The sequence below is a fragment of the Fundulus heteroclitus genome, unplaced genomic scaffold (genome assembly GCF_011125445.2).
Source record: "Fundulus heteroclitus isolate FHET01 unplaced genomic scaffold, MU-UCD_Fhet_4.1 scaffold_283, whole genome shotgun sequence".
Taxonomy (NCBI): domain Eukaryota; kingdom Metazoa; phylum Chordata; class Actinopteri; order Cyprinodontiformes; family Fundulidae; genus Fundulus; species Fundulus heteroclitus.
In genome coordinates this window covers 91,721-115,264 of record NW_023396693.1, presented here as the reverse complement: position 1 = coordinate 115,264, position 23,544 = coordinate 91,721, and the positions used below count along the sequence as shown (strand labels likewise).

The 23,544-nt window shown below is 48.2% G+C and overlaps 1 protein-coding gene across 1 annotated transcript in view; it reads right to left on the bottom strand.

Moving 5' to 3' along the window:
* Window positions 1–23,544, bottom strand: part of pole (polymerase (DNA directed), epsilon) — a 34,584-nt gene that overhangs the window by 9,681 nt on the left and 1,359 nt on the right. Inside the window, exons 4-36 of the mRNA XM_012863538.3 lie at window positions 22,734–22,778; window positions 22,565–22,657; window positions 22,315–22,469; window positions 22,078–22,222; window positions 21,901–21,981; window positions 21,711–21,818; window positions 21,521–21,631; window positions 20,354–20,439; window positions 20,115–20,234; window positions 19,902–20,034; window positions 19,698–19,811; window positions 19,381–19,593; window positions 18,553–18,660; window positions 18,330–18,458; window positions 18,148–18,250; window positions 10,088–10,234; window positions 9,854–9,999; window positions 9,609–9,757; window positions 9,426–9,518; window positions 8,177–8,479; window positions 7,902–8,097; window positions 7,604–7,818; window positions 6,263–6,365; window positions 6,096–6,176; window positions 5,884–6,006; window positions 5,567–5,776; window positions 5,270–5,482; window positions 3,464–3,610; window positions 3,231–3,371; window positions 2,936–3,089; window positions 1,905–2,011; window positions 1,547–1,723; window positions 76–299 (exon numbers count right to left, since the gene is read on the bottom strand). Of these exons, the coding sequence (XP_012718992.2) occupies window positions 76–299; window positions 1,547–1,723; window positions 1,905–2,011; window positions 2,936–3,089; window positions 3,231–3,371; window positions 3,464–3,610; window positions 5,270–5,482; window positions 5,567–5,776; window positions 5,884–6,006; window positions 6,096–6,176; window positions 6,263–6,365; window positions 7,604–7,818; window positions 7,902–8,097; window positions 8,177–8,479; window positions 9,426–9,518; window positions 9,609–9,757; window positions 9,854–9,999; window positions 10,088–10,234; window positions 18,148–18,250; window positions 18,330–18,458; window positions 18,553–18,660; window positions 19,381–19,593; window positions 19,698–19,811; window positions 19,902–20,034; window positions 20,115–20,234; window positions 20,354–20,439; window positions 21,521–21,631; window positions 21,711–21,818; window positions 21,901–21,981; window positions 22,078–22,222; window positions 22,315–22,469; window positions 22,565–22,657; window positions 22,734–22,778 (4,673 nt within the window). The remainder of the gene's footprint in view (window positions 1–75; window positions 300–1,546; window positions 1,724–1,904; window positions 2,012–2,935; window positions 3,090–3,230; window positions 3,372–3,463; window positions 3,611–5,269; window positions 5,483–5,566; window positions 5,777–5,883; window positions 6,007–6,095; window positions 6,177–6,262; window positions 6,366–7,603; window positions 7,819–7,901; window positions 8,098–8,176; window positions 8,480–9,425; window positions 9,519–9,608; window positions 9,758–9,853; window positions 10,000–10,087; window positions 10,235–18,147; window positions 18,251–18,329; window positions 18,459–18,552; window positions 18,661–19,380; window positions 19,594–19,697; window positions 19,812–19,901; window positions 20,035–20,114; window positions 20,235–20,353; window positions 20,440–21,520; window positions 21,632–21,710; window positions 21,819–21,900; window positions 21,982–22,077; window positions 22,223–22,314; window positions 22,470–22,564; window positions 22,658–22,733; window positions 22,779–23,544) is intronic.

Below are 23,544 nucleotides of genomic sequence, written 5' to 3'. Positions count from 1 at the left end.
CTAAAACCGGGAGGCAAAATTATGTGCAGCAGCAGTAATCTAAAATGAACAGTGAAAAGGGGGAGCTCTTCATACCTGGCCATGTCAAAAGCCTGCGACAGGCAGCTGTCCAGGTTGAGGTAATGGCGCACCATGCGCCGGGCGCCGAGGCGCTGCCAGTCCAGCACGTTGTAGCTGATCTCGTCCACCACGTGCACCGGCACGACCGGGAACTCCTCGAGCACAGGCATCCCCGCGGCCAGCCGCCGCAGCTCCCAGTTGGACTGCACAGCGATGAGGGTGGGCCCCCGTCGCTCCTCCTAGAAATGCCGAACCAAGCGAGCAGCTTTAAGTCCCTTAACATCAACATCATTTCACTTCAGGATAAAGGTTTGAAAAAGGAGTTGGCACTCATGACATCGTGTGGCAAAGAAAACAGGGCGTCAAAGCTCAAGTTTCCGACCGAAACAAAGATTTTCTCATTAAATGCATGACACCAGGTCTGCCTATAACACTGCAATTCACTTCAAAACTACTATATTGCTCCCAAAGAGACATTAAAGGCTGTAGGTTAGGAATACAAATCATGCACCATTTATTCTTAAGCTATCTGTTATGTGTGTTGTTCCAATTTGAAACACTAGAGGTGTTATTACTTATTTCTCCTCTAATTCGGCACTGAAAAACTCTTGAAGGCTGCAGAATTTCAATAATATTGGAAAACTTTGGATTTAAAACATTTGCTGTCAGGTCTAAATAGTAAATGTCAGCTATAAATTACACCGCAGCAAGCGAGGCCTGGTGTAGAGAGTAAATGAGAGAACATGGCAGACTTCTTGATTACCAGATCGTGATGGGCTTTTATTTTGATAGTCTCAGCCTGAAGAGCCTCGACAGTGTTGGAGGCAAGTTGAGTTAATTTTATTGTGAAACCATATGTTTTTTTTAATATGGTGTTCAGTCGGAGAGACATTTCTGGTATAATTATGATGCTATAAGCGTTCTGGGCAACAAAACTATTTCAATAATTTATTGAGATCAGAAAATGTCAATAAGAGTAGACTTAAAAATGCCATGCATGCATCATACAATACGAGCAGTTCCAGGTTGCTGTAATTTAAGTGCTTTACGAGATGGAGAAGAGACAAACAGCAGTGGGAACTTAATTTGCATCATTTCCTGGTTGTAGTCAAACATATTTTTACTTTTAAACGGTAATACAAAACGGGACTTATACATTAACTTATTGCTCATAGATAAATTGTGATAATTAACCGATGATTTCCTGCAATACTTAGGCAAATTAAGTGTTTAATAAAATGTAGTAATAATAATTAACGTTTCATTACTGCATTTGTCCTTGAAGTTTGTATCAAAACACGATGGAGTCACAGTCTCTGGTAAAAGCTTTGCATACCTAGTTTGAAAAATAATGAGAAGCGACAGATTTAGTTTTACAAAACTTAAGACGCCTTTTTAGTAGTTCGAAGACAGTTCTTGACCAACGAAATTCTTGTCGTTGAGTTAGTTAAAATGTCTTATTTCAGCAATGAGCCCGTTTAATAACCTTGTAGTTGAGCAGGATGCGCTGCAGAGCCCGGGAGATCGCCTTGATGTCGTTTTCAGCGCGGACCTCGAAGGTGTGTTTCTCTGGAGGCAGAAGCTCCTCCGACGTCTTCTCCAGGAGGGCGATGCGCTCGGCCGTGTAGAGATTGCTCAGGTTGGGCATCTGGTTGCTTCTGACCTGAAGTCACAGATTGCCGACTTAAAACTTGAGACCCGATTAAGTTCAACCACCAGCAGCGCATGTCTGGGGTGAACATCATCAACAGGCCAGAGACGGTTCAAGCTTTATATCAGTGTCTTAATGCTGCCATGCTGGATTTGTAAGGAACTAAAAACATAGTTAATCTTTTTGTTTTTACCGTGTCCAGGACGAAGATGCTCGCTTTACGCTGAGAGGGGATAAACAGGCCGAACAGAGCCTTCTGGCCCTGGCTGTGATGGTACAGGTACATGTGGCGAACACTCCCTGGGAACGACATAAACAAAGCTGGTAAATACATAAAAAGGTTATACAATCTGCCCTATAAATCAGCTGGAGTTTTTTTTTTATTTCTTTCAAAGCTGTTAATTTCCTAAAATTTCCTAAAAGTTTCCGACACGTGACAGCTTGAACAAAGCCAAAGCTGAACTATAAACTCTTTACTCAAACTCTGCTAAAACCCGCCAAATGCTAAAACCCTGCATCCACCTTTCAACAAAGAAATGACTCATCTGTTTAATAGTGACCCGGAGTTGACACACACTGCAAAAACGGATCTAAAAATAAGTAAAATGTTCTTAAAGTTAGTGTATTTATCCTTGATTTGAGCAGGTAAATAAGATTATTTGCCAATGGAATGAGTATTTTGACCCCTAAAATAAGATAATTAGACATCCTGCACTTGAAATAAGACGATGGAGATGAGTTGTTCCTATTTTAAGTGCAAAAATCTTGTTCCATTGGCAAATCATCTTATTTACCTGCTCAAATCAAGGACAAACATACTCATTTTAAGAACATTTTACTTATTTTAAGTTCTGTTTTTGCAGTGCAGTTTATCTACTGATGACGCAGTTTGGATGTGTACGGCCTTTTATGGGTGTTAACCTAAACTCCTTTATAATGTTTCTGTAATGAGCAATCGAGGCTTCTTGCCGATCAAGAGCCCATCAGTGCTGGTGTGTCTGTAACTGTTTCTCTGTCTTTAGTAGATAAAATATAACTAAAAGCAAACTTGTCTGTTTTGTGCGTCCTACGTTCAAGGTAATAATTAAGTGGGGGTCGCCTGAAAGGTAAAAAGAGCTGGGTCCACCTAAGGTGTGTCACCGCGGACGGGATGCGGTGAAGTCTTAACAGCGTTGTACAGAAAACATCTAAAAAAAACCCGCGGCCAGAGCTGGGTTGACTTACCGGGCTCCAGGTAGCTGAACTGGGCCAGAGACCTCATCTCCAGATGCGCCAGGTCGTAGGAGTCCGACTCCCTGCCGGCCAGATCCCTGGCGGCGTGTTTGTTTATCATGCAGACGCATCCGAGCTGCACCAGCGCCCGGAACAGCAGCGGCACCTGACACAAAGAACGAGAGGCAGAGATTGGTGCTGCGTTCGGTTTTCGTTTGCGTTTCAATGGAAAAAAAACAAACACAAAGATGCAGTTTTGGAGGAAAGTGGACTTGAAAGCATACGGAGGACTAAATAAATAAGGAACCTGGGTTTCGTAGACCCCTTCGATGTCCGGCGCAGAGAGGTCGGCGTTGATCTCGTTGATGTGTTTCTGATACATGTCCTCCGGCACAGAGTACTCATACAGGTAGTACACAATGTTGGAGCGAGGCAGCATGCGGTTCACCTAAAGATGTAACATTTTTATTTAATTTTTTTTCAACCTGACCATCATACTGCGGCCTGTTTTCTCAGCATCCACATTAATCATAAACGCACCTTCCTGTAAGCGGCTCCTGCTTCGTCCTGTTTCGGTACCCGCTGGTTGACGTAGAAGACGCGCGGCACGTTGAGCTTCATGCAGTGAAGGTCGTTTCCGATCACAGCCCACAGCTTAAACAGGCCCGGGTGGTTGGTCTCTGCAACCTGAGACACAGGAAAGACCCCTCGTTTCACATCTTCTAATCATTTCACCGGACTTCGGAAGGTGCTTTACTAAGCAAGGGATTAACAACAATAATGCATTGCACCCACAAACATTTTTTTAAGTAGAGGTAATACAAAGTAGTACATAATGGTGAAATATACACGGTTTAAAGGATTTTCTTCAGATAAAAAAAAAAGGTTTTCAGGGCCACAAAATGAACTCAGGTGTGGACTTTGACTGGACCGTTCTAGCACAGGAAATAGCTTTGTTCTTAACCTGGGGCGGCCAACTCCAGTCCTAAAGACCAAGGCTCAAGCCGAATATCCTCGTAGAGAAATGACTCTTTAGCCAAAGCAGAAGTGTGTCAGCGGTCACCGTGATAAGTGGTGTCTGAATAGTGCAGTCAGTAAGGAAGGAGGTAGGAAAAGGAGCCTGTATGCTTCCTCCCACGGCTAGTTTTGCCTAGGAACGCGTCCTTTACTGGTGCTAAGGATCCTTCAGGTTTCCCACAATTCTTTGCGTGACATGACTTAGCAGCACAGCTTCCTCACGGAAATCAACAAAAATGTCCAGAGAGAAGAGATCGCGCTCTCTGTAGTTCATTTTCAGAAGGCTGTAGGCCCGTATGTGACTCGCATCATCCATGTGCGTTTCCGTCACGTAATGATGTTGGAGTTAAAGGCTGTTAAAGGCATAACAGCCCGAAGCTCCTTTCCTCCCCATGCTAGAGTTCTTAATATTGACTCCATGAAAAGTTACAGATCAGAAGCCAGGAGCAGGTTCTATTAAGGGTATTTGGATGGAGCCCAGGTCTGCTACATGCTTTAGACGTGACCCTACTTCAACACTACCTCCTCAGCACGCTGTCACGCTCTATAGAAGCATGCTACTCTACAGCACTCCCCTGTAACTTTGGGTGTAAATTAAGGCTCATTGCTTCGGCTGGAAGGAGATTGTCCTTACAGGGGTGTCAAACTCCTGTCCTCGGGGGCCGGTGTCCTGCAGCCTTTAGTTGCATCAAATATGAACTCATTAGCAGAGCCTGACTGCACGCTAGTAATGCAATTTAGCCATTTGATTCAGGTGTGTAGGGCAAAGAACAGGACACATCTAAACGTTGCAGGACACCAGTGTTTGAAAACACTGCTCTAATATATTTTCTTTCAGTATCATACCTGTATTTGGATTCATTTACCTTCCCTCACGAATAAAAAAAAAAAAAAAAAACCCACAGCATCATGCAGCCACCACCATATGTCCTGCGTTAGTTCTCCCACACCTATGCCAGCCTATAGGACAAAAGGTCAGCTTTGGTCTCGTTTTACCAGAGCGCCTTCCTCCACACGTTTGCCGTGTCCTTTACACGGTTTGTGGAAAGGTCCAAACATGATGGCTTATTATTTCCCTTAAGCCACGGGGTTCTTCTTGCCCCTGTTCAATAATAAGAGGCAATATTTCTGGATCTATTAGCCGTCCAGCTGACAGATTTTCCCCCCACCTGAGCTGCATCTCTGCAGCTTCTTCGCAGTCACTCAGAACCAAAAACAGTTTTTCTAACAGAAAATCCCCTTTAGGTTTGTGGATTTAACATCTTCAAACCTGAACACAAACATATTTGCACGATCAAAAAAAAAAAAAAAAAAAAGTTTGTCCTCCACCTGGACAATCTGCCACGGCATGTCCAGGATGCTGCGTGCCGTTCGGCGCAGGAAGCTCCCCAGGCCGGTGGTGGGCCCCCCCCTGATGACTCCTCCCCCGACAGGCTGCGGCTCCCCATCCAGCAGCTTCCGCCTCTTCTTCTTCTCCTTCCTCTGCCTCAGCTGCAGCTCCCACTTTTTCTTGTGATAGCGCAGCCACACGAGGCGCTCCTCCTGAGGCGAGATGAAATCGTCGGTAAAGCGAAAAAGGAAAAACGCGCAGGGGGTATGAGTTCTGATTCACAGCTGCTTTCCTACCCGCGTCTTTCCCATCGGCGGCGGCGGCCCCAGGATCTCCCTCCAGGACTGCGTGAGCTCCACATCCTGGGACTCCACCTGGCTGTCCTCTCCCTGAGAGCCTCGCTTCCTCTTGGTGCTGATGAGGATAGCTGGCTGCAGGGGTCTGGGCGGCATCCCAAAGTCCTCCATGTCTGCAGATTGGCCAGCCTCCAGGGATTGATGGGCAATCTATGAGAGAGGAGTAAAAGAAAAATGGAGAATCCTGCGTGCATAATACTATTTAGAGTTTATATTTAGAGTTTAAAGTCGCTACAGAAGCATCTCGCTGAGGCTACCTGTCGCTTGCCCTCGCTGGTGAACAGTTCGCTGATTTTCTTTTGCTTGTAGATGTCGTTTTTCTCCAGGAGCTTCTTGTGAAGCCAGTCGGGATGCCTCACCCTGGGAACCGGATTCTTCACCTTGTGACGCACAGAAGTCATAAAAAATTCCTCTTTGGATGAACTTGGTACATATTTAAAGAATATCTTAAAAAAAAAACATGACTTGCCTGCTGCAGAGCTGCAGGGATGGTGATGATTTTCTGGATCGCGCTGCCCAACCTCTCGATGTAATAGCTCCAATCGAGGATCTGGAAACAAGCACAGAGAATAATAGATATCAGGAAAGAAAGGGCCGGCTGTTGGGTTTATGATGGAAAACGATTCCAGGACTCACGGAGCGGATGTCCAGGTCGTGCAGGCTGGGCATCTTCAACCACTTCCGAAGGAAATGTTTCTTCACGCTGGGCTCTGCCTGGAAGATGGCCAGAGGGATGGCCCTGAGGGAGAAAAACGGATAGATGGTGTCCAGTAGTCTAATACAGTTCAACCTCCAGCCTTCAGAGGTAATCTGACCGGTAAAAGGAGTCTGTGATTGAATCTCAGCGTGAATCCAGCTGTTCTGTGACGGCATCAGAGGTTTTTAAGAGAACATTAGAGGACAAATGGCAGAATGAAGACCAATGAATACGGCTGACGGGGTTTAAAACGGGGTTAGGTTTTAAAAACAAAAGTCTGACGAAGCACTTTTCACTCTAGTGCCGGAAGATGAAGGAGCAATGGCAGGCCAGCCAAGAAGAAGCAGCCATGGGGACTCTGGATGCACAATTAGAACAAAACCTGGATATCTGGCACTGAGGCAGAGAGCCAGCCCTGACTGCACCTCATGCTGAACACAACACCTCCAGGGTGAAACATGGTGGGGGGGCAGCATCATGGTGCGGGGACACTGAGTTACTGAGGAGATTGATGGAGGTAAATACAGGAAGGAAACCTGATGGAGGCTTCATCAGACCTAAGACCTGGGCAGAGGTTCCCCTTCCAGCAGCAGGTTGTCCATGGACATCAAGTAGAGCAACCCAACAGGATTGTTTAGTTTAAAGCAGATTAAATCGGTAGCTCCATCCAATCCGACTAGGCCTGAGCTACATGGGAAAGAAGAATGGATCAGATTTTGGTCCTTATATGTGCAACGCCTGCAGCGAAAGTGGTATTGTTTACCGTATTGTTTACCGTATTGTTTACCGTCCACTTAATTTCTGGTCTAGTCCAGTGGTCCTCCAGGTCTGGTGTCCTGCAGCTTTTAGATGTCCAACAAACCTGAATCAAACGGCAGGATTACCTCCTCAGTCTGCAGCCAAGTTCTACACCTGATTATTTGGCTCAGGTGTAACAAATCAAACTTGCAGGAAACCAGCCCCTGAGGACCACTAATCTAGGCTGTGTTTGTCTACCTCAGCAAATCCTCATGAGATGCTTTGAGACTTAAAGTTTTAACACAACAAGAGCTCAGGTTAGAAAAACTCTTGCAAGTCAATCGTGATGGAGGTGCGTTCGTCCATACTGGTTTTGATTCTGATCACGAGGCCTGAGTGTACCTTTACGTTTAAATAACCACACCCCAATAATTCGTCCTGCGTGTAGACGCTGGTAACGGATGCGCAGAGAGGGTTTTACGCGGATGTTAATAGGTTCCTGTGCTGCACCGTGAACACGGCCGGCGTGTTTCTCGCCGCACCTCTCTGTGACGGGGGAGCCCTCGGGTTTCCTGGAGATGACGTAGCGACAGCTCAGCCCGGCGTCCTTCACCATCTGGTCTCCCAGGAACTCCGCCAGCCTCTTGGCCGTGCTGATGGACGTGGACTTCTGCTCGCCGTAGTCCTCCAGCTTCCGGGACATGGAGCGGTTCTCCGAGATGAGCTCGAACAGCTCCGCGTCTGGCATGTTGGCGGCCTGGAGAGAGAGAAAAACGGCGGAGGTCAACGCGACATTTTCGGCGACGGGGTTTGGCATCACGAGCGATTCCGGACGCCCACCTTGCTGTAGAGCACGTCCAGCCAGTAGTCGGCCACCTTGGCCACTGATGCGTAGACCTCCTCCAGGGTGGTGCCTTTGAGGAAAGCCTCAAACACGGAGGACTGAAAAATCTTAATGAGCTGGAGCTCTCCTCTCCTCTTCACTTCAAATCCTTTGAGCTCAGCCAAGGAGGAGTCCTCATTAAACACAGCGTACCTAAACAACAGACCCTTTGAGCTGCCCAAAATTCAACTCCAGAGACGGAAATGACCCAAAAGTAGGATTTTCGGCTCACCTCTTCTTCAGCTTCTTCCCTTCCTCCTTGGAGGCGGGCAGGATCATCGCCAGGTACGGTCCGTCCACCTCGAAGAAGATGCTGTTCTCTGCGCGCACGTTGTAGGTTAGCGACGCCGGGTCGACCAGCTCGTGGTACTGGTCGTTGGTGAATCCCTCCTTCACCAGGATGTTGAGCATGGCCCCCGGGTAAGAGATTGTGACTTTGGGCTTTTTCTCGTTGCTGGTTTTTACCACAAAGTTCTCGGGGAAGGTGTTGGGGAGGACACACCAGATCCCGTCAGTGTCCAACTCCAGGGGCCTCCTGGGTTTCAAAACAAAACGAGAGAAAACGAGCAACGGTGAGCATTTCTTTTCTCCAAATGTGCACCATTTCATACAGCTAGGCGGGTTTAATTTGCGAGTTTTTCCACACAGGGTTCCCACACCTTGGTGAACATCAAATTCAAGGACCTTTCAAGGACTTTCCAGGACCAATTTCCTCAAATTCAAGGACCACACGTGGCGGCATTTACCTACTGTGACCGCTGAATAGGTTATCATATTTTAATACAATGCAAATTCAATAAAAGACTAAACGGCATAGTTGTTGGGTCAGAAGCAATGCAAGAAAGTGGACTTAATTTATAGCCTACATTGATACTGATCATATTCATAGCCTACATTTATATCCACAGTACATGGCTATGCCATACTACATTACATATAAGATGTACATTAGTCTACCGTTTCATGGAATTTTATGGAAAAAAGTGCAGCATTGAGATGTTCAGAATTATATCAATTTGTTTCACTTACTTTCATCTTTGATTAAGCTAGTTTTTGACCTTGACTCTGAAAAGTCGCTAAATATAGCGACAACGTCGCTGAGTTGGCAACACTGCGTGAATGTAACCTATTGGACGCACGTAGGCCTAAACCGTAGCCTACCAACTAACGAAGAAGAGCAAACGTTCTTTTGCAAATTAAAAGTCTGCGGAATCAACATAATTTTAAAAGATCGTGTGGTAGTAAAATAATGACACATGAGTCGTCATCAATTGTCAATGTTGTTGTGAATGTGAACTTTCAACCCCACAAAAAAAGTCAAGGACTTTCAAGGACAAGGTGTTTTTTTTGGCTGTTTTCAAGAACTTTCAAGGGCCTTGAATTTATTTTTTCAGATTCACAAACTTTCAAGGATTTCAAGGACCCGTGGGAACCCTGTCCACATACAGCCTCTTGAGTCACTTTTGGTCCAAACGGCTCACCCTATTTGCTCGATGAGCTCTCTGGCCTGGGTTATGATGTTGGCTCCAGTGAAGCACACGATGCCAGCCATCTCCATGGAGTACCAGCGCGCTCTGAGACACACAGACAACGTCAGACATGGCAACAGCTGTAACATAAAGAGCTCATAAGATGAAGGTGAGGCTATTTTACAGCTTGCCCACCCTTTTCTCATGACGTAGCCGTAGAAAGAGTTAAGGATGCATTTATGTGCCAGCTGAAGAGACTCGTACAGGATCTCCATGTTTTTACAACGCTTCACCTCAGCCGCGTCTCCGTTTTCCTGAGCTGCTGACAGCTTCTTCTTCCACACCTTCAGTGGGAAAAAAAAAAGAAGATGGGAAAGTTGTAGTGAATAACACCGATTAACAACGTTGGTTTTATTTCTTTAAAAGAACACAGAACATACTTTGTGAAGTCCTTTGAATTCATAACGCCGATCCCTGAAAGCTCGGACCGTGTCGACGTAGAAGGAGTTTTCCCGCTGGCAGATGGTGGTAACTCGCTCCTCCAGCCGCGTCACGTGGGTCTTCTTGTACGCCTTCTTACAATAATCTGACGCCAAAGCAGACGCATGCCGCCGCGTCATTCGTACAACTTAAAAACCAACGTTTACGTCGAGGGAGCCACGAGCAGACCCTACCTGCCAGCCGTTTCTTCTCGTGCTTGGCCTGCTCCTCCCTGTTGAGGTTGTGGAAGGCCCGAGGAGGACCGTTGGGGAACAGAGGCGGGAACTTCTCCGACTCGAGCTGCTGCTGGATGCGGTGGAACTCGCTGCGGCTTGCGGGCACTGAGGACACGTGAAGAAATTAACCGTTTTAATAATCAAGGCTTCTCACAGCTTTCAAAGCGTCAAATTAAGGGACTTCTAAGTAGGGCTGGACGATATAGATAAAAAGCATATCGATAAAATGGAAATCGTATTGAACAATATTGATAATTATCAACAAATTCAAAACATATATTTTAAGTGCAGCCCTGGCCATTTTATGCTGGTGCGTAGCAACCTAATTTTAGATACATAACACACAAACACTAAATTCAAACTCAACACTTTATTCAACCAACTTTTTTTTACCAAAACTGCAAGTTTTTAAAAAAGAAAAAAAGAACGCGTGCTCTCTGAACTCTTTGAAGGGGGCGGAGCTTGGCGATGGGGCGCCAAGCTCCGCCCCCTTCAACGATCTTTATGCGGTTCTTGTTTTAAATATAAACGCTCAACAAATTCCTTAAGATGTCAGCCAAATGTCTCCCATTCAGCCGTGCTGCATGGCGGAGCAGAGTCAGTTTCTCAACCAAAACTTAAGGTTATGGATATAACCCCGGTTCTCTGATTAGCATGAGTGAGTGTCTCACTATGGGGAACGCCTCCTGCGTGACCTCATCAGAAGCTCAAATGACATTACGCCAGCCCCGATTGGCTGGCAAAAGTGACAGTCTATGTCAGGAGGGGATGGGACCCTCCTCCTATATAATAGGCCGACATAGCTTCACTCGTCATTCAAAACAAGCTCACCTCTTCCTCGCTTCATAGCGAGGAGGGTGGTCTGGTGAGACACTCACTCATGCTAATCAGAGAACCGGGGTTATATCCATAACCTTAAGTTCTCTTTCATAGCATTCGTTTCGTGTCTCACTATGGGGAAAATACTGACTCCCGGATTGCCAGACATGCCTGTCAAGATGACAACTGTCCCCACTGATGCTTCACTCTGGAGAAGCTGCACTCAGAGAAGAACCAGTACTGAGGACCGAATGTGCCATAGTCGGAGCCGTGACATCCAAACTATAGAATCTAGCAAATGTGTGGGGTGACGCCCAGCATGCAGCTGAACACACCTCTTGAATAGAGACTCCCCTAAAAAGAGCCCAGGAGGTTGCTAGACCTCTAGTGGAATGTGCCCGGAGACCAGCAGGAGGCTGGAGGCCCTTGCTTGTGTATGCAAGTGCAATAGCCCCCACTATCCAGTGGGAAAGGCGCTGCTTAGACACCGGCTTTCCCATGTGTGGTTTCGCCCACGACTCAAACAGCTGGTCACCCTGTCTAAAACCACTCGTTCTGTCCAGATAGATCAGCAATGCGCGAACTGGACAGAGAGTGTGTAGACGCCTTTGCTCCTCAGAGGAGAAAGGCGGAGGGTAAAAAGCATCCAGTATTATGGGGGAGCACGAGCCAACCACCTTTGGAATAAAGGCCGGGTTAGGCCGCAGACTGACCCTAGCATTCCCTTTAGAAAACTTGATGCATGCTCGATGTGTAGAGAGTGCATGAATCTCACCTATGCGCTTAGCTGAGGCCAAAGCGAGCAATAAGGCAGTCTTCAGGGACAACGGTTTCAACTCTGCTTGTTCCAGGGGTTCAAACGGGGAACAAGAGAGAGCATCCAGTACCGTGGGAAGCTCCCAGGATGGCGCCAATGGTCTAGATGTAGGCAACATACGACGTGCTCCTTTCATGAATCGGCACACCAAAGGATGTTGACCCACTGTCTGTCCTTCAAAGCCAATATGGCAAGCAGAAATAGCCGCCAGGTACACCTTGATGGTTGAGAAAGCTTTACGCTTTTCAATAAGGTCCTGTAGGAAAGACAGAACCACTGTCACAGAGCACTGAAAAGGTACAGCCTGTGACCCTGCGCACCAATTCTCAAACACGCGCCACTTGTTATCATACAGTGACCGAGTTGAGGGGGCTCTGGCACACTGAATAGTGTTAATAACGCTATTAGGGAGCTCCACCGTGTTCAGGTTGAACCACTCACGGGCCAGGCCCACAGAGCTAGCCTCTCTGGGTGGGGGTGGAATATTTCCCCCCGTGCCTGAGACAGTAAATCTCTGCGTAGTGGTAACGGCCAAGGTGGGCTGGAGAGAAGTTGAAAAATCTCTGCCAGCCAGTGCTTTCCTTGCCAACGTGGGGCTATCAGGATCATAGTCAGACCCCCTTCCCTCACTCTGGCCAGAGTCGGGGGAATGAGAGCTACAGGGGGAAACGCATAGAGGAGGGTCTTCGGCCACCTGTGTGCCAGTGCATCCACGCCCAGTGGAGCCCTCTGGTCGTGCAGGGAGAAGAACAGAGGGCACTGAGCGTTCTCCACTGTTGCATATATGTCCACGGTCGCCTGACCGAACCGTGACCATATCTGACTCACCACTTGGGGGTGAAGCATCCAGTCTGCATACAGTGGGTTTCCCCTGGACAGCAGATCTGCCCCGTAATTCAGAACACCCGGTACATGAGTTGCCCTCAGTGACCGTAGGTGCTTGCTGCTCCAGACTATCAGTCTGTGTGCCAGCATGTGCAACTGGGGGGACCGTAGCCCCCCCTGTCTGTTGATGTAAGCCACTACCGTGGAGTTGTCCGTCCTCACCAAGACATGGTGACCCCTTAGCCAAGGGAGGAAATGTTTCAGAGCCAGGTGAACAGCCAGCAGCTCCAGGCAGTTTATGTGGGCAGAACGCATGTGAGAATGCCATCTCCCATTCACCGCTCTCCCCTCGTGAGTGGCACCCCAGCCCATCAGGGAGGCGTCGGTGGTGATCACTTTCCTTGCCTGAATGGTTCCCATAGCGACACCCTGTGTCAGGAAACCTGGGCTCCTCCACTGCCGCAGTGCAAGTGAGCATTCTGTTGAGACCCTCACCCTGCGATGGCCATGTCGGTGGGGGTTCAGACCCAGAGAGGTTACCCATCGCTGAATGCCTCTCATATACAGCCGTCCGAGAGGAATAGCCACTATAGAGGAGGCCATCAGGCCTAAAAGTCTTTGGCATTGTTTGAGGGAAACTATGTTGCCCCTGCCAAACAGCGCTAGACTGGCACGCATTGCCTCCACTCTTTCCATGGACAATGATGCCTTGGCCTGGAGAGAGTCCAGAGTGAGCCCAATATAAGTAATTCGCTGAGTGGGAATCGGTGTGCTCTTTTCCACATTTATCTGAAACCCCAGACTCATGAGGTGTTGTGTAAGAACACCTGTATGATGAGCCGCCTCCTGGCATGTGGGGGCTGCCACTAGCCAGTCGTCTATGTATGTCGCCACTCGGATGCCCCGCTCTCTCAGTGGAGACACTGCCGCCTCGGTGCATTTTACAAACACCCTTGGGCTCAGGGACAGACCAAAAGGCAGGACCACATACTCGTACGATATCCCCTCGAAGGCAAATCTCAGATATTTCCTGTGAGGGGGGTATATGGGGACGTGAAAATACGCGTCCTTCAGGTCTATTGATGTGAACCAGTCGTCTGCTCGCACGAACCGCAGCAGAGACGTGTGTGTCAACATCCTGAATTTGTATTTCCTTAAACAGCGGTTTAGGGCACGGAGATCCAGAATGGGTCTCCGCCCCCTCCCGCCCTTTTTGGGGACTAGGAAATACCTTGAGTAGAAGCCGCTGTGGGATTCCCCGGGCGGAACTACCCTTATAGCTCCTTTCTTCTTCAAAGAGGAAATTTCCTCCAGAAGAATATTGGCGGACTCGCCTTGAGCATGGGAGTATATTATTCCCTTGAAAAGGGGCGGAGCGACATTGAATTGTAGCCTGTAGCCCTTCTCTATCGTTCTTAGCACCCACTTTGACTGCGTGCAGGCAGCCCAGCTCTCGCCGTGCAGCGAGAGGGGGCTGGCCGGCAACTCCGTCCCCGCCGCCTTGTGGGCGCCTTGTCCGGGTTGTGGCACGCAACATACGCGCCCGGACGGCACCAGCGCGCACGGGTGCGCGCGGGCGGACGGCACCAGCGCGCGCGGGTGCGCGCGGGTGGACTGTGTTGTCACAGCTGCGGGGACGCTGTTCCCCGCAGGCTGCGTTATGACAGAAAGGATTGATTTGTTTTTCAACATATCTTTTCTCTTTATTGTCACGAACACATTTGACGGCGCCCTTGGCACGCAGGCCGGATGCGCTCGTCGGGACATATTTGTTACAGAATGCGAGGGAAACACATTTGCGCAACAACACTGCAAACATTGTCTTTTTCCTGGGGTGGGCACCGGAACATGAATGCCCATCCCGGCCATGCATTCTGTGTGGAACGAGTCCCGTTGAACTGGCTCCGGAACGGAGCTGGGTGGGGAACGAGCAGCCCAGGAACGGGGCAGAACGGGCTCGCTTTTCCCCTGAGGAGAGGCTGTCAGGCCGTCCGCTTCTTCCGCCTTCCCAACGCGGCGGCAGGTGGAGGCGGCGGAGGTGCTGTCAGAGGGCTGGGCTGAGGCGATTGCTTCCTAGCCCATGGACTCTTGGGACCTCTGGGGGCCTGAGTCGCTGCCTGCGCTTTAGGCACCTTGGGGATCCTGAAAGCAGGGATGGGGCGAGATGCAGCCTGCGCGTAGGACTGGCGCGGCGCTGCTGGAGCCGCCGGCAGAGGTTTCCTCGGCAGGCAGAGCTTCAGCGCCTCATCATCCCGTTTCTTCTCCTCACATCTCTTCTGCATGCTGGTGACAGCAGCACCGAAGAGACCCTGGGGGACGACGGGTGTGTCAAGGAGCTCCTCTTTCTCCTTGGTTGCCAGGTTGGTGAGCCCGAGCCAGCGCGCCCTCTCCTGGAGAACCATGAGACCCATGGCTCTCCCCGTAGCCTGTATGGCAACTTTGTGGAGACGGAGGACGTGGTCCGTTATGACACAGATTTCCTCCCACAGAGCGGAGTCTGGTCTGTTGGTCATGTCCTCCTCCAGCTCGGCCTGGTAGGCCATCAGCATCGAGGAGGCGTTGAGGGCTCTCGTCGACAGAGCCGCCGCCTTGTAGCACTTGTCAGTAAGGCTAGACTGGAAGCGGTCTGCCTTTGCGGGCAGTGACGGAGCCGAGGAGGACGTCTTCGGGTGAAGGTGGGTCGCAACCACCGGCTCTATCGGCGGCATCTGGCGCACGCCATGGGATTCCATCCCGTCACAGTCCAACAGGGAGCTTCCCGCGATGGGATGCTTCTCGCTGTACGGCCTATTCTTCCACGTGATCGCCAACTCATCCAGTAGCTCCGGGAAGATGGGCAGGACTTGTTTCCCCGTCTTTTTCGCTTTTGGCAGCTTCTTTCCGTCAAAGCGAGATTTCACAACCTCCGCTTGGACAGCTGGCCACGCGATGTTGAGCCTGACAGCCGCACGTTTGCACATGTCCTGCATGTCCATATCTAGAGGAGATGACGGCGGAGGTTGTTCACCTCCGTCGGCAGCGGGGGGCTTTGCAGCCCCGCTCGCACTGCTGAGGAAGATGGAGTCTTCCTCGTCATCATCGGACATCAGGAGCTCCGAGCCTGCCGACTCGTCGTCCCCATAGTCCACATCTCCTCCCGGCATGTAGGAAGCGGCAGCGCCCATGTCATCCTCGTCCACCGCATGCAGCGGGGAAATGGGGGCTAGGAGCTGGGGGCTTGCGTCCGCCCAGCTCGGGCCAGGTGTGGCAGCCAACACCTCAGGCATGTCCGCACCTTCCTGCGCCGCGGCTGCTTCGTTCATCAGCGGGTCGCCCCCTGACAGGTTGGCCTGGCGGGCCAGCCGGCGGCGAAGCAGCTTGCGGGGAAAGGCTGCGCAGTGGATGCACTCATCCGTGGACGTCAACGCAACCTGGGCATGGTGTAAACCCAGGCACGCCGCACACACAGGGTGAGTGTCCCAGCTTGAGATCTTTTTGCCGCAGGGACAAAGTCTCGTGCCGTTACCCCCGTCGTTGGGGTTTATAGCCGTAGCCATGGTTAGCTATTGGGGCTATGGGTGGCTAGCGTGGTGTGTATCCCTAGGAGCTTGTGCAGCTACTGGGGGACAGAAGCTAGCGGGATGTACAAAGTATTGCTACTCTGTACACCTCAGGTATTACTACCCGCGAGGTTGCTAGTTGGTTTGGCTATCAGGTATTGCTACCAGGTAGCCGCGATGCTAGCGAAACCTCGTGTCTGAAGTAGTGATACTTCGTGTTAAAGGAGTATTGCTACTCCCCGGAGTTTTCTCTTTTTAGTATTTCTACTAAGCAGATAGAAGAGTATTGCTACTCTTTCTCTCCGACAACCGTACGTCCAGGAGCGGAGCGCCCGGTGACTTGAGTTGCGCACCCAATTCTGTGGACCGTTAAGCTCTGCGCCCAGGTGGACAGTTGTTGCCTCTGTGAGAAGCGAGAAGAGGTTTTTGAATGACGAGTGAAGCTATGTCGGCCTATTATATAGGAGGAGGGTCCCATCCCCTCCTGACATAGACTGTCACTTTTGCCAGCCAATCGGGGCTGGCGTAATGTCATTTGAGCTTCTGATGAGGTCACGCAGGAGGCGTTCCCCATAGTGAGACACGAAACGAATGCTATGAAAGAGAACTCAGATGTGCTCAGAAGGCGAGGATAAGATGACAGAAAAGCGGAAGGCATTACACAACAAATATAAGATTTATATAATAAAGACATGTTGCCAAAAGCACCGTTGATGGTGAGGACTTTTATGGGGATTCTTAGTTTTTTGTAGATGTTATTGTCTTTAACTTGTTTCTATTCAGTGTTTCTATTCTGTTTTGTTATATTTTAGAAATATGTTCAAGTTCAATAACTTGTCAGAACACCACAATTTGTATTTATTCAGTCAGTATTTAATACAGGTGGCACAATAAGCTGTTAAAATATACCCTATTTTTCAAACTATAAGTGGCACTTTTTTTTCATAGTTTGGCCGATCCTGCGACTTATAGTCAGGTGTGACATATATCGATTTTAAATGGTAAATCATACTGACCAACATGAACCAGGTAGTAATTATTACCACCTAGAGCCACAAGAGGGCGCTCTAGGCCTGTGAAAACTATATGCCGCTTTTGTGGCACTTAAAAAAAAATGTATTCAAACATTAACTTATAGACAACAAAGACAGAAAACATGTTTGTATGTTGTGTTGCTGTTTCAGTATCCATTCACGCAGCATGGTGTTGCTAATAACAGCTAGCGCTAGCTTACAGGTCTGTTGTCAGGGCAGGTTACAACTTCTCCGATGCTGCATGACCTTTATGTCACTCTCAAACATTGGTATCATTCTGCTAGCTTAGCACGTAGCACCGCTATGCTCACGGTCTAATTTCTGGGTAATTTGGACAACTTTCAGCATCACGGGCCGTTACGCTGAAATACGCTGACAAGAACATTCCAGGTTGGTGGCTTGTGCTAATTTACCCCATTAAACCTCCCAGGTATGTTTCATATGGTTCAGCCGATTGTGGATGCAGCTGTGCAATTTAATAAATTGCCTTACCGGATCAAATGTCAGCTTTTAGTCTTGGATTGTGTGAAATAAATTTCTGAATAAATGTTAAATACACTCCGGTGCGACTTACATGTATTTCTTTCCTCCTTACGACGCATTTTTTGACTGATGCGACTTATAGTCAAAAAAATATGGTAATGATGTGCCCCTTTTAAAATTTAGCATATTAAAAAAAAAATAAAAAATAGCCCTTCATGTTATGGAAAGACCCTCTTGATACAAGAGCAAACTAGGGTTTTTAAGAAAAAGGCTGCTTATCAATGAATCATCAGTCGATCATTAAGATCAATCAACTTTAGATTAACTCATTAATCGATAACTTGTAACAAGGTGTTTATACTAAGGGGAGCTGAACACCAGTGCATGCTACATTTTACACAGTTAGTTCAACATCATTTTGAAAGCCTTGTTATGCACCACCTCATGAGACTATCACATCAAAGAAGTTTATCGCAACCTGATAAAATGTGTCTGACTCACTGATTTCTCCTCTCCACTGCCAGGCCATCCTCCTCTGGCAGGTGGCGCCGGGTTTGTTAAAATCACAGGCGGCGCAGGTGGCCTCATCAACCATAGCTGATGGCTAGAACAGAAACAGGATAAAGACACTAAACCTCGTCTGTTTCTACGGCAAAGTCTGTTTAAACGTTTTAAATGTCTACCTGCAGCCGGTTTGTGAGAATGATGTTGGGGTACATCGCCCCGACGTCCAGATGGTAGATGAGGGGGCATTCGATCCTGTTTGGAACGTCCTTCAAGGAAGTCAGCTTCCTTTTGATTTCATCGCACACCTAACAAGGCGACATAGTTTATAAAGGTCAAGACGAGTGAGACAATTAAAACAAAAATTAAGAAAGAGGAGGAAAAAAAAAAAAACTCCTGTACCTCATTAAAGTTGGTGACCTGCTCCAGGGGAATATTCTCTTCCTCCTCCACGGCGTGGCGCATCGTCCTCTCGACTCGCTGAAGCAGGAAGTCGAACGCGGCGGGGTTCTGTGGACACATCGCACCAGAACGTCACATCTTTTTTTTTTTTTTTTTTTTTTTTCCCCAGTGTCCTGTCTAGCAATGTGGCAATAAAAATTGATATCTTAATGCCAAATAGAGCTCGACAGATTTTACTTTCACAAGTGGAGCAGACAGCTTTCGCCATAATGCTCCGCTTGATTTGTGCGTGTCAATAGCTTTATTGTGATTCCTGCAGGGAGAATTTCAAATTATATGGACACTACAATGGGAAAGTAGGAGAGTAAAAGAAAAACAAGAAGAGAAAAAAAAAGAGAAAGAAGAGGTGAAAGAAAGAAGAGATAAAAGGAAGAGAATGATAAAACGTCCTCTGTCTGCTCCATCACTTGGAAAGAGACACAAAAAGAACAGCACAACCAACAGACATAAAGCAACAGATACAATCGTGTAACACCTTGATACCATTGCTAAATTATATGTATTATTATTTAAGCTGACATGTGTAATGTGATACCTAAAAAAGAAAGTAAAAGAAAGTAAATAAATAAATTATAGCCTTTCTGTATATAGGTGAACATTTAATACCTGGGACCCAGCACCTGTGGGAGTTTGTGAGAGTGCACTAGTTTAGGTGAAAATTATCCAGAAGGAAATAGCTTGATAGTGATTGTGGAGAACGTCACATCTAAAGACGAAGAACTGGTGCAGAGTGGGACAGGAAAAAAATAAAATAAGGGTTTCTCGTACCATTTTAAAACGACAGGGGATGTCGCTGCGGAAAACTCCGGACTCCAGCGCCTCCACGTGTCCGCCCACGTAAGTCTCAGAGTCCAGGACGTGGCCGTTGTCCGTCAGCTTGTTGAAGACCTGCTCCTGCTTGTTGGGGAACACGATGTTGGCGTGGAAGGCCTGCACCATGAGCAAGGCTTCGCACAGCGTGCCCGAACCTTTACGCAGCACCTGCTCACACGGAGAACGGGGCACCGTCACAAACCAACGTCCATCAGAACCTTACAGCTGCCGTGATCCGGGTCCACTTCCACAGCCGGCGCCAGGAGACCAACCTCGTCGGGCTCCATGGGGATGATGGTGCACAGGGCGAAGATGAAGGGGTGAACGTACTTCATGTAGAGGTAATACGTGGCCACGGCGTCCGACACAGAGTACGTTGCTAAGGTCTGATGTGAAGAGACAAAAAAACAGTCAGAAAACGCCAGACTTGCCTTTTGTGAATCGATTCTAGTAAAGGTTTATTTGCCCTGCAGCACCTGTGGTTCCTCAGTTGCCATACGGCACATCTCCTCTGGGTCCAGCTCCACGGGGTCGTAGCCCAGTTTAGCCTTGGCTGCCGCCTTCAGGTTGTGACTCCCCACAGGCAGGTAGCTGTCCCGTTTCACCCACCTGGTGCCGCAGAACGGAAACGTGATGAAAGCATCCCACACATGAAATGATCTTACCGGGGTCCGGAGCGTCTTCCCCACCTGAGGCAGTCCATGTGGATGGCCTGGCTGGACTTATACTCTCCCTGGTTGTCTTTCTGGAAACCTATTTCCTTGTGCATGCTCAGCCCGTGGACTGCTGCACGGGCCTCGACGAAAGGCCTACCGACGATCGGAACAACATGAGAGGAAAAAAATCTGTTAAAAAATTTACATTTCTAGGATGGGTTTGCATATTTTCTTCAAACTAACTGATAAGACTTTAGAAAAGAGAGAATCACCAGTCAAAGAAGTCTCCGTTGTAGGTTACGAAGATGTTGGGCTTGGTTTCTTGAACGTGATCAAACCACCTCTGGAGCAGAGCGGCCTGCAGTCGGAGTCATTTTACAACAAGTTGTCAACAACAAGCTGCTGCTAGGGAAGCAAAACAACCCAGTCCACGTAATCCGACAAGCGTGGCATGCATTTGTACCCAGGGCAGCCCACCGCTTCCAGAAGTCCCCATAATTCATAGCTAAACTCCACCCTAATTTAATCGCAGCAGAGAAAAACACAACACGTGACCCTGAACCTTGAATCAAACATGGCGGACGCTCAATCCCGCTGCATTAGGAGCTGAATGCAAGTTGGAGGCTCCAACATAGAGGAGGCTGGTGGTGGTGGGGGGGGGGGGGGGGGGGGGGGGGTGTTGAGTGACTTTCCAGCTGGGACCTCCAGACCCAGAGACAAAACTGATGCAATGCACAGGAGGGCTGCACAGTACACAGCATTAATGCTTATATTATTAACATTGGACAGCAATAAATATTGGCCAGGCATTGAAGCATTCAGGCTCTCTGGGCTTGCATTACCCATATATATATATATATATATATATATATATATATATATATATATATATATATATATATATATATATATATATATATATATATATATATATACACACACACACACAAACACTTTTTTTTTCTTTTTTTTTTACACTGCTCTTGTCTATTTTTGTATTACCTTCAATTATCTACTCTTGCTGGATTGGTGTCAAATGTTCTTGGGATGGGGGATTAAAATATAAATCCGAGTATCACGTCTCTTGTAATTGAAATTATATAATGTATCACTGATGCTCAATAAAAAAGTATAAAAAATTAAAAAATTAAAATTTTTTTGCTCAGATTTTCCTTCGCCCAGCAGCGGGATAGACTCCCTGTGATTTGGGGTCGATGTCTGTAATGAACCTAAAAAGACGTTAATTCTCTTAACTCGTTTACTTATCGCAGATGTGAAAGTTTTCACAGACACCGTCGCGTGTCTTGCTAATATCACGCAGCCCTCTTGTGCAGGAAACACGCATGTTATCTGACAGAGATTGGGCTATTTTGCAGACATGGACGTACGGGACTGAGTTCAAATGCATGTCGCGTCAACCTTAGGTCAAATCCACCAACCTCGTCATCCTCGTTAAAAACCGTAAAAGGCCCCTCGTACTCTGGTTTGGGGGTGAACTCGAAATCCTCGATGCTCTCAGAGACGATCTCCCTGTTCGTGATCAGAAAGCCCTTTGAAGGAAACAAATCAGAGCTGTGAGAACGGATCGACGGTCGACGGCGGCGCCGAACAGAAGCTCTCGCCGCCAACCTGTCCGTCGATCATGTAGGAGATCATCATGATCTGGTCCGTCTCCGCGTCCGGGAACTTCAGCGGCAGCTTTGTGGTTTCGATGTCAAAAGCCAAGACGACGGGGTCCTGAAAGCGCAAACACACACAGCGTGAGCCGTGAAGGGAAGCGTGTGCGGTACGTCGATCGTAAATAGGGACGTCTCCGCACCGGACGCTCCACCAGATCGTCTCTCCGCACGATCTCCGGCGGGAAGGAGCTGCCTCTGTACCGCACGTTGTACCAGTGAGCCTGAAGCCAGAGCAGAAGCGGTACCGGTTAGAGGAAAGAGCGTCTGAGGAAGGGTTTCTAGGAATAAACACAAGCGGGAGGGAACAAGATGGGTACCACGTGGATCTTGAGGTCGATGGACACGCGGACGTGATAGGGCACGTCGTACTCCCTCATGTCCACTATGTTGTCCAGCTGGTCGGAGACGCTCTTCAGCATGCCGTCCTCGTCGGCTGACGTCACGCTGCCACCTGCCAGAGCACTTTAAAAAAAAAAAAAACACAGAGGAAGGACGGCGTTGAGCAAAACGGAGCATCCACCTGACCCCCACTCAGGGCTCCAGGTCACCGTTACCTTGACAACATGGACGTGTAGGCGTCGTTGGACTGCTCCCTCTCCCTGTTCTTGCGCACGGCCGGAGAAATCTCCCGCTTCACTTTGACCAGGTCGTCCACGGTGGTGAAGGACAGCTTGATGTAGCTCCTCTTCAGTCCCACCAGGTGGTTCGGCTGGGGAGAGAAAGACGCTTCGTTAAACTCCACACCCCCCCCCCCCCCAACCGTTGGCCGCCTGAACGCTGCGGAGAGGAATGTGAGGCGCTCACCAGGTCCAGGTCCTCCTTCGGGAGGATCTCAAGTTTCGCCACCTTTCCTTGGAACTTCTTGGATAAATACGAGATCACCTCTCGCTCGCAGTTCTGGAAATAAAAGACACTCGGGGGTTGTTTCTGAGCAGGACAACGAGACGAGCACAGAGATTACCGACAGACCTACCTTTTTAGTGGCTACGTAAAAGTAGGGCTTGAAGGGAAGAGCCACCTGCACGCCAGAAAAAAAAAAAAGAAAACAAAATACGTAAGACCTTAAATCTTCAATATTCACAGAGCCTTACCTGAATATTCACATTTTTTGTAATTTTACAATGACAACCTTGAGTGCATTTTATTGGCGTTTTGTGAGATAGACCAACGCAAAGTAGCACAGAGTTGTGAAGTGAAAAAGAAAAACAATGCATGGTTAATCCACATTTTCCCCACTTCTCTCTTCCACATCTGTCATTACGATCCTGTAATTTACTGTGATTTTTCAAGCTGTATGCAAGCGAAATTTCATTCTGTACGCACTCTGTGCATACAAAATGACAAATAAAGCTGTCTAAGTCTAAATCTAAGTCATGTGTTTGGATGAAATTCGTGGCAGCGCATCATAGCTGCCATGGGCGCGCGGCTTTGACTGACAGGCGTCATGGATTCATCTGATTGGATGAAGAATGACACAAAAGGCACTGATTGGCCACGGGCGCAGAGGGCTGCACAGTAGAACATTTAAGTAACCAATTAGAGACCAGCATGAAGTCACATGGTAGACAAAAGGTCGAGAACCAACACACTCATGGGTCCGGTGTCCAATGCCGTTAAAAATGACGACACACACACACACACACACACAAACAACACCAAATGAACCCAAAACGGACTGGAAATGCAGCAAAATTAAAAAGAGAAACACGTTTTAGAATTTGTAATGATTACTTCTTATTTAGTAATTTACGTCTATTGTGTCTACACGTACTTCCTTCCATTTT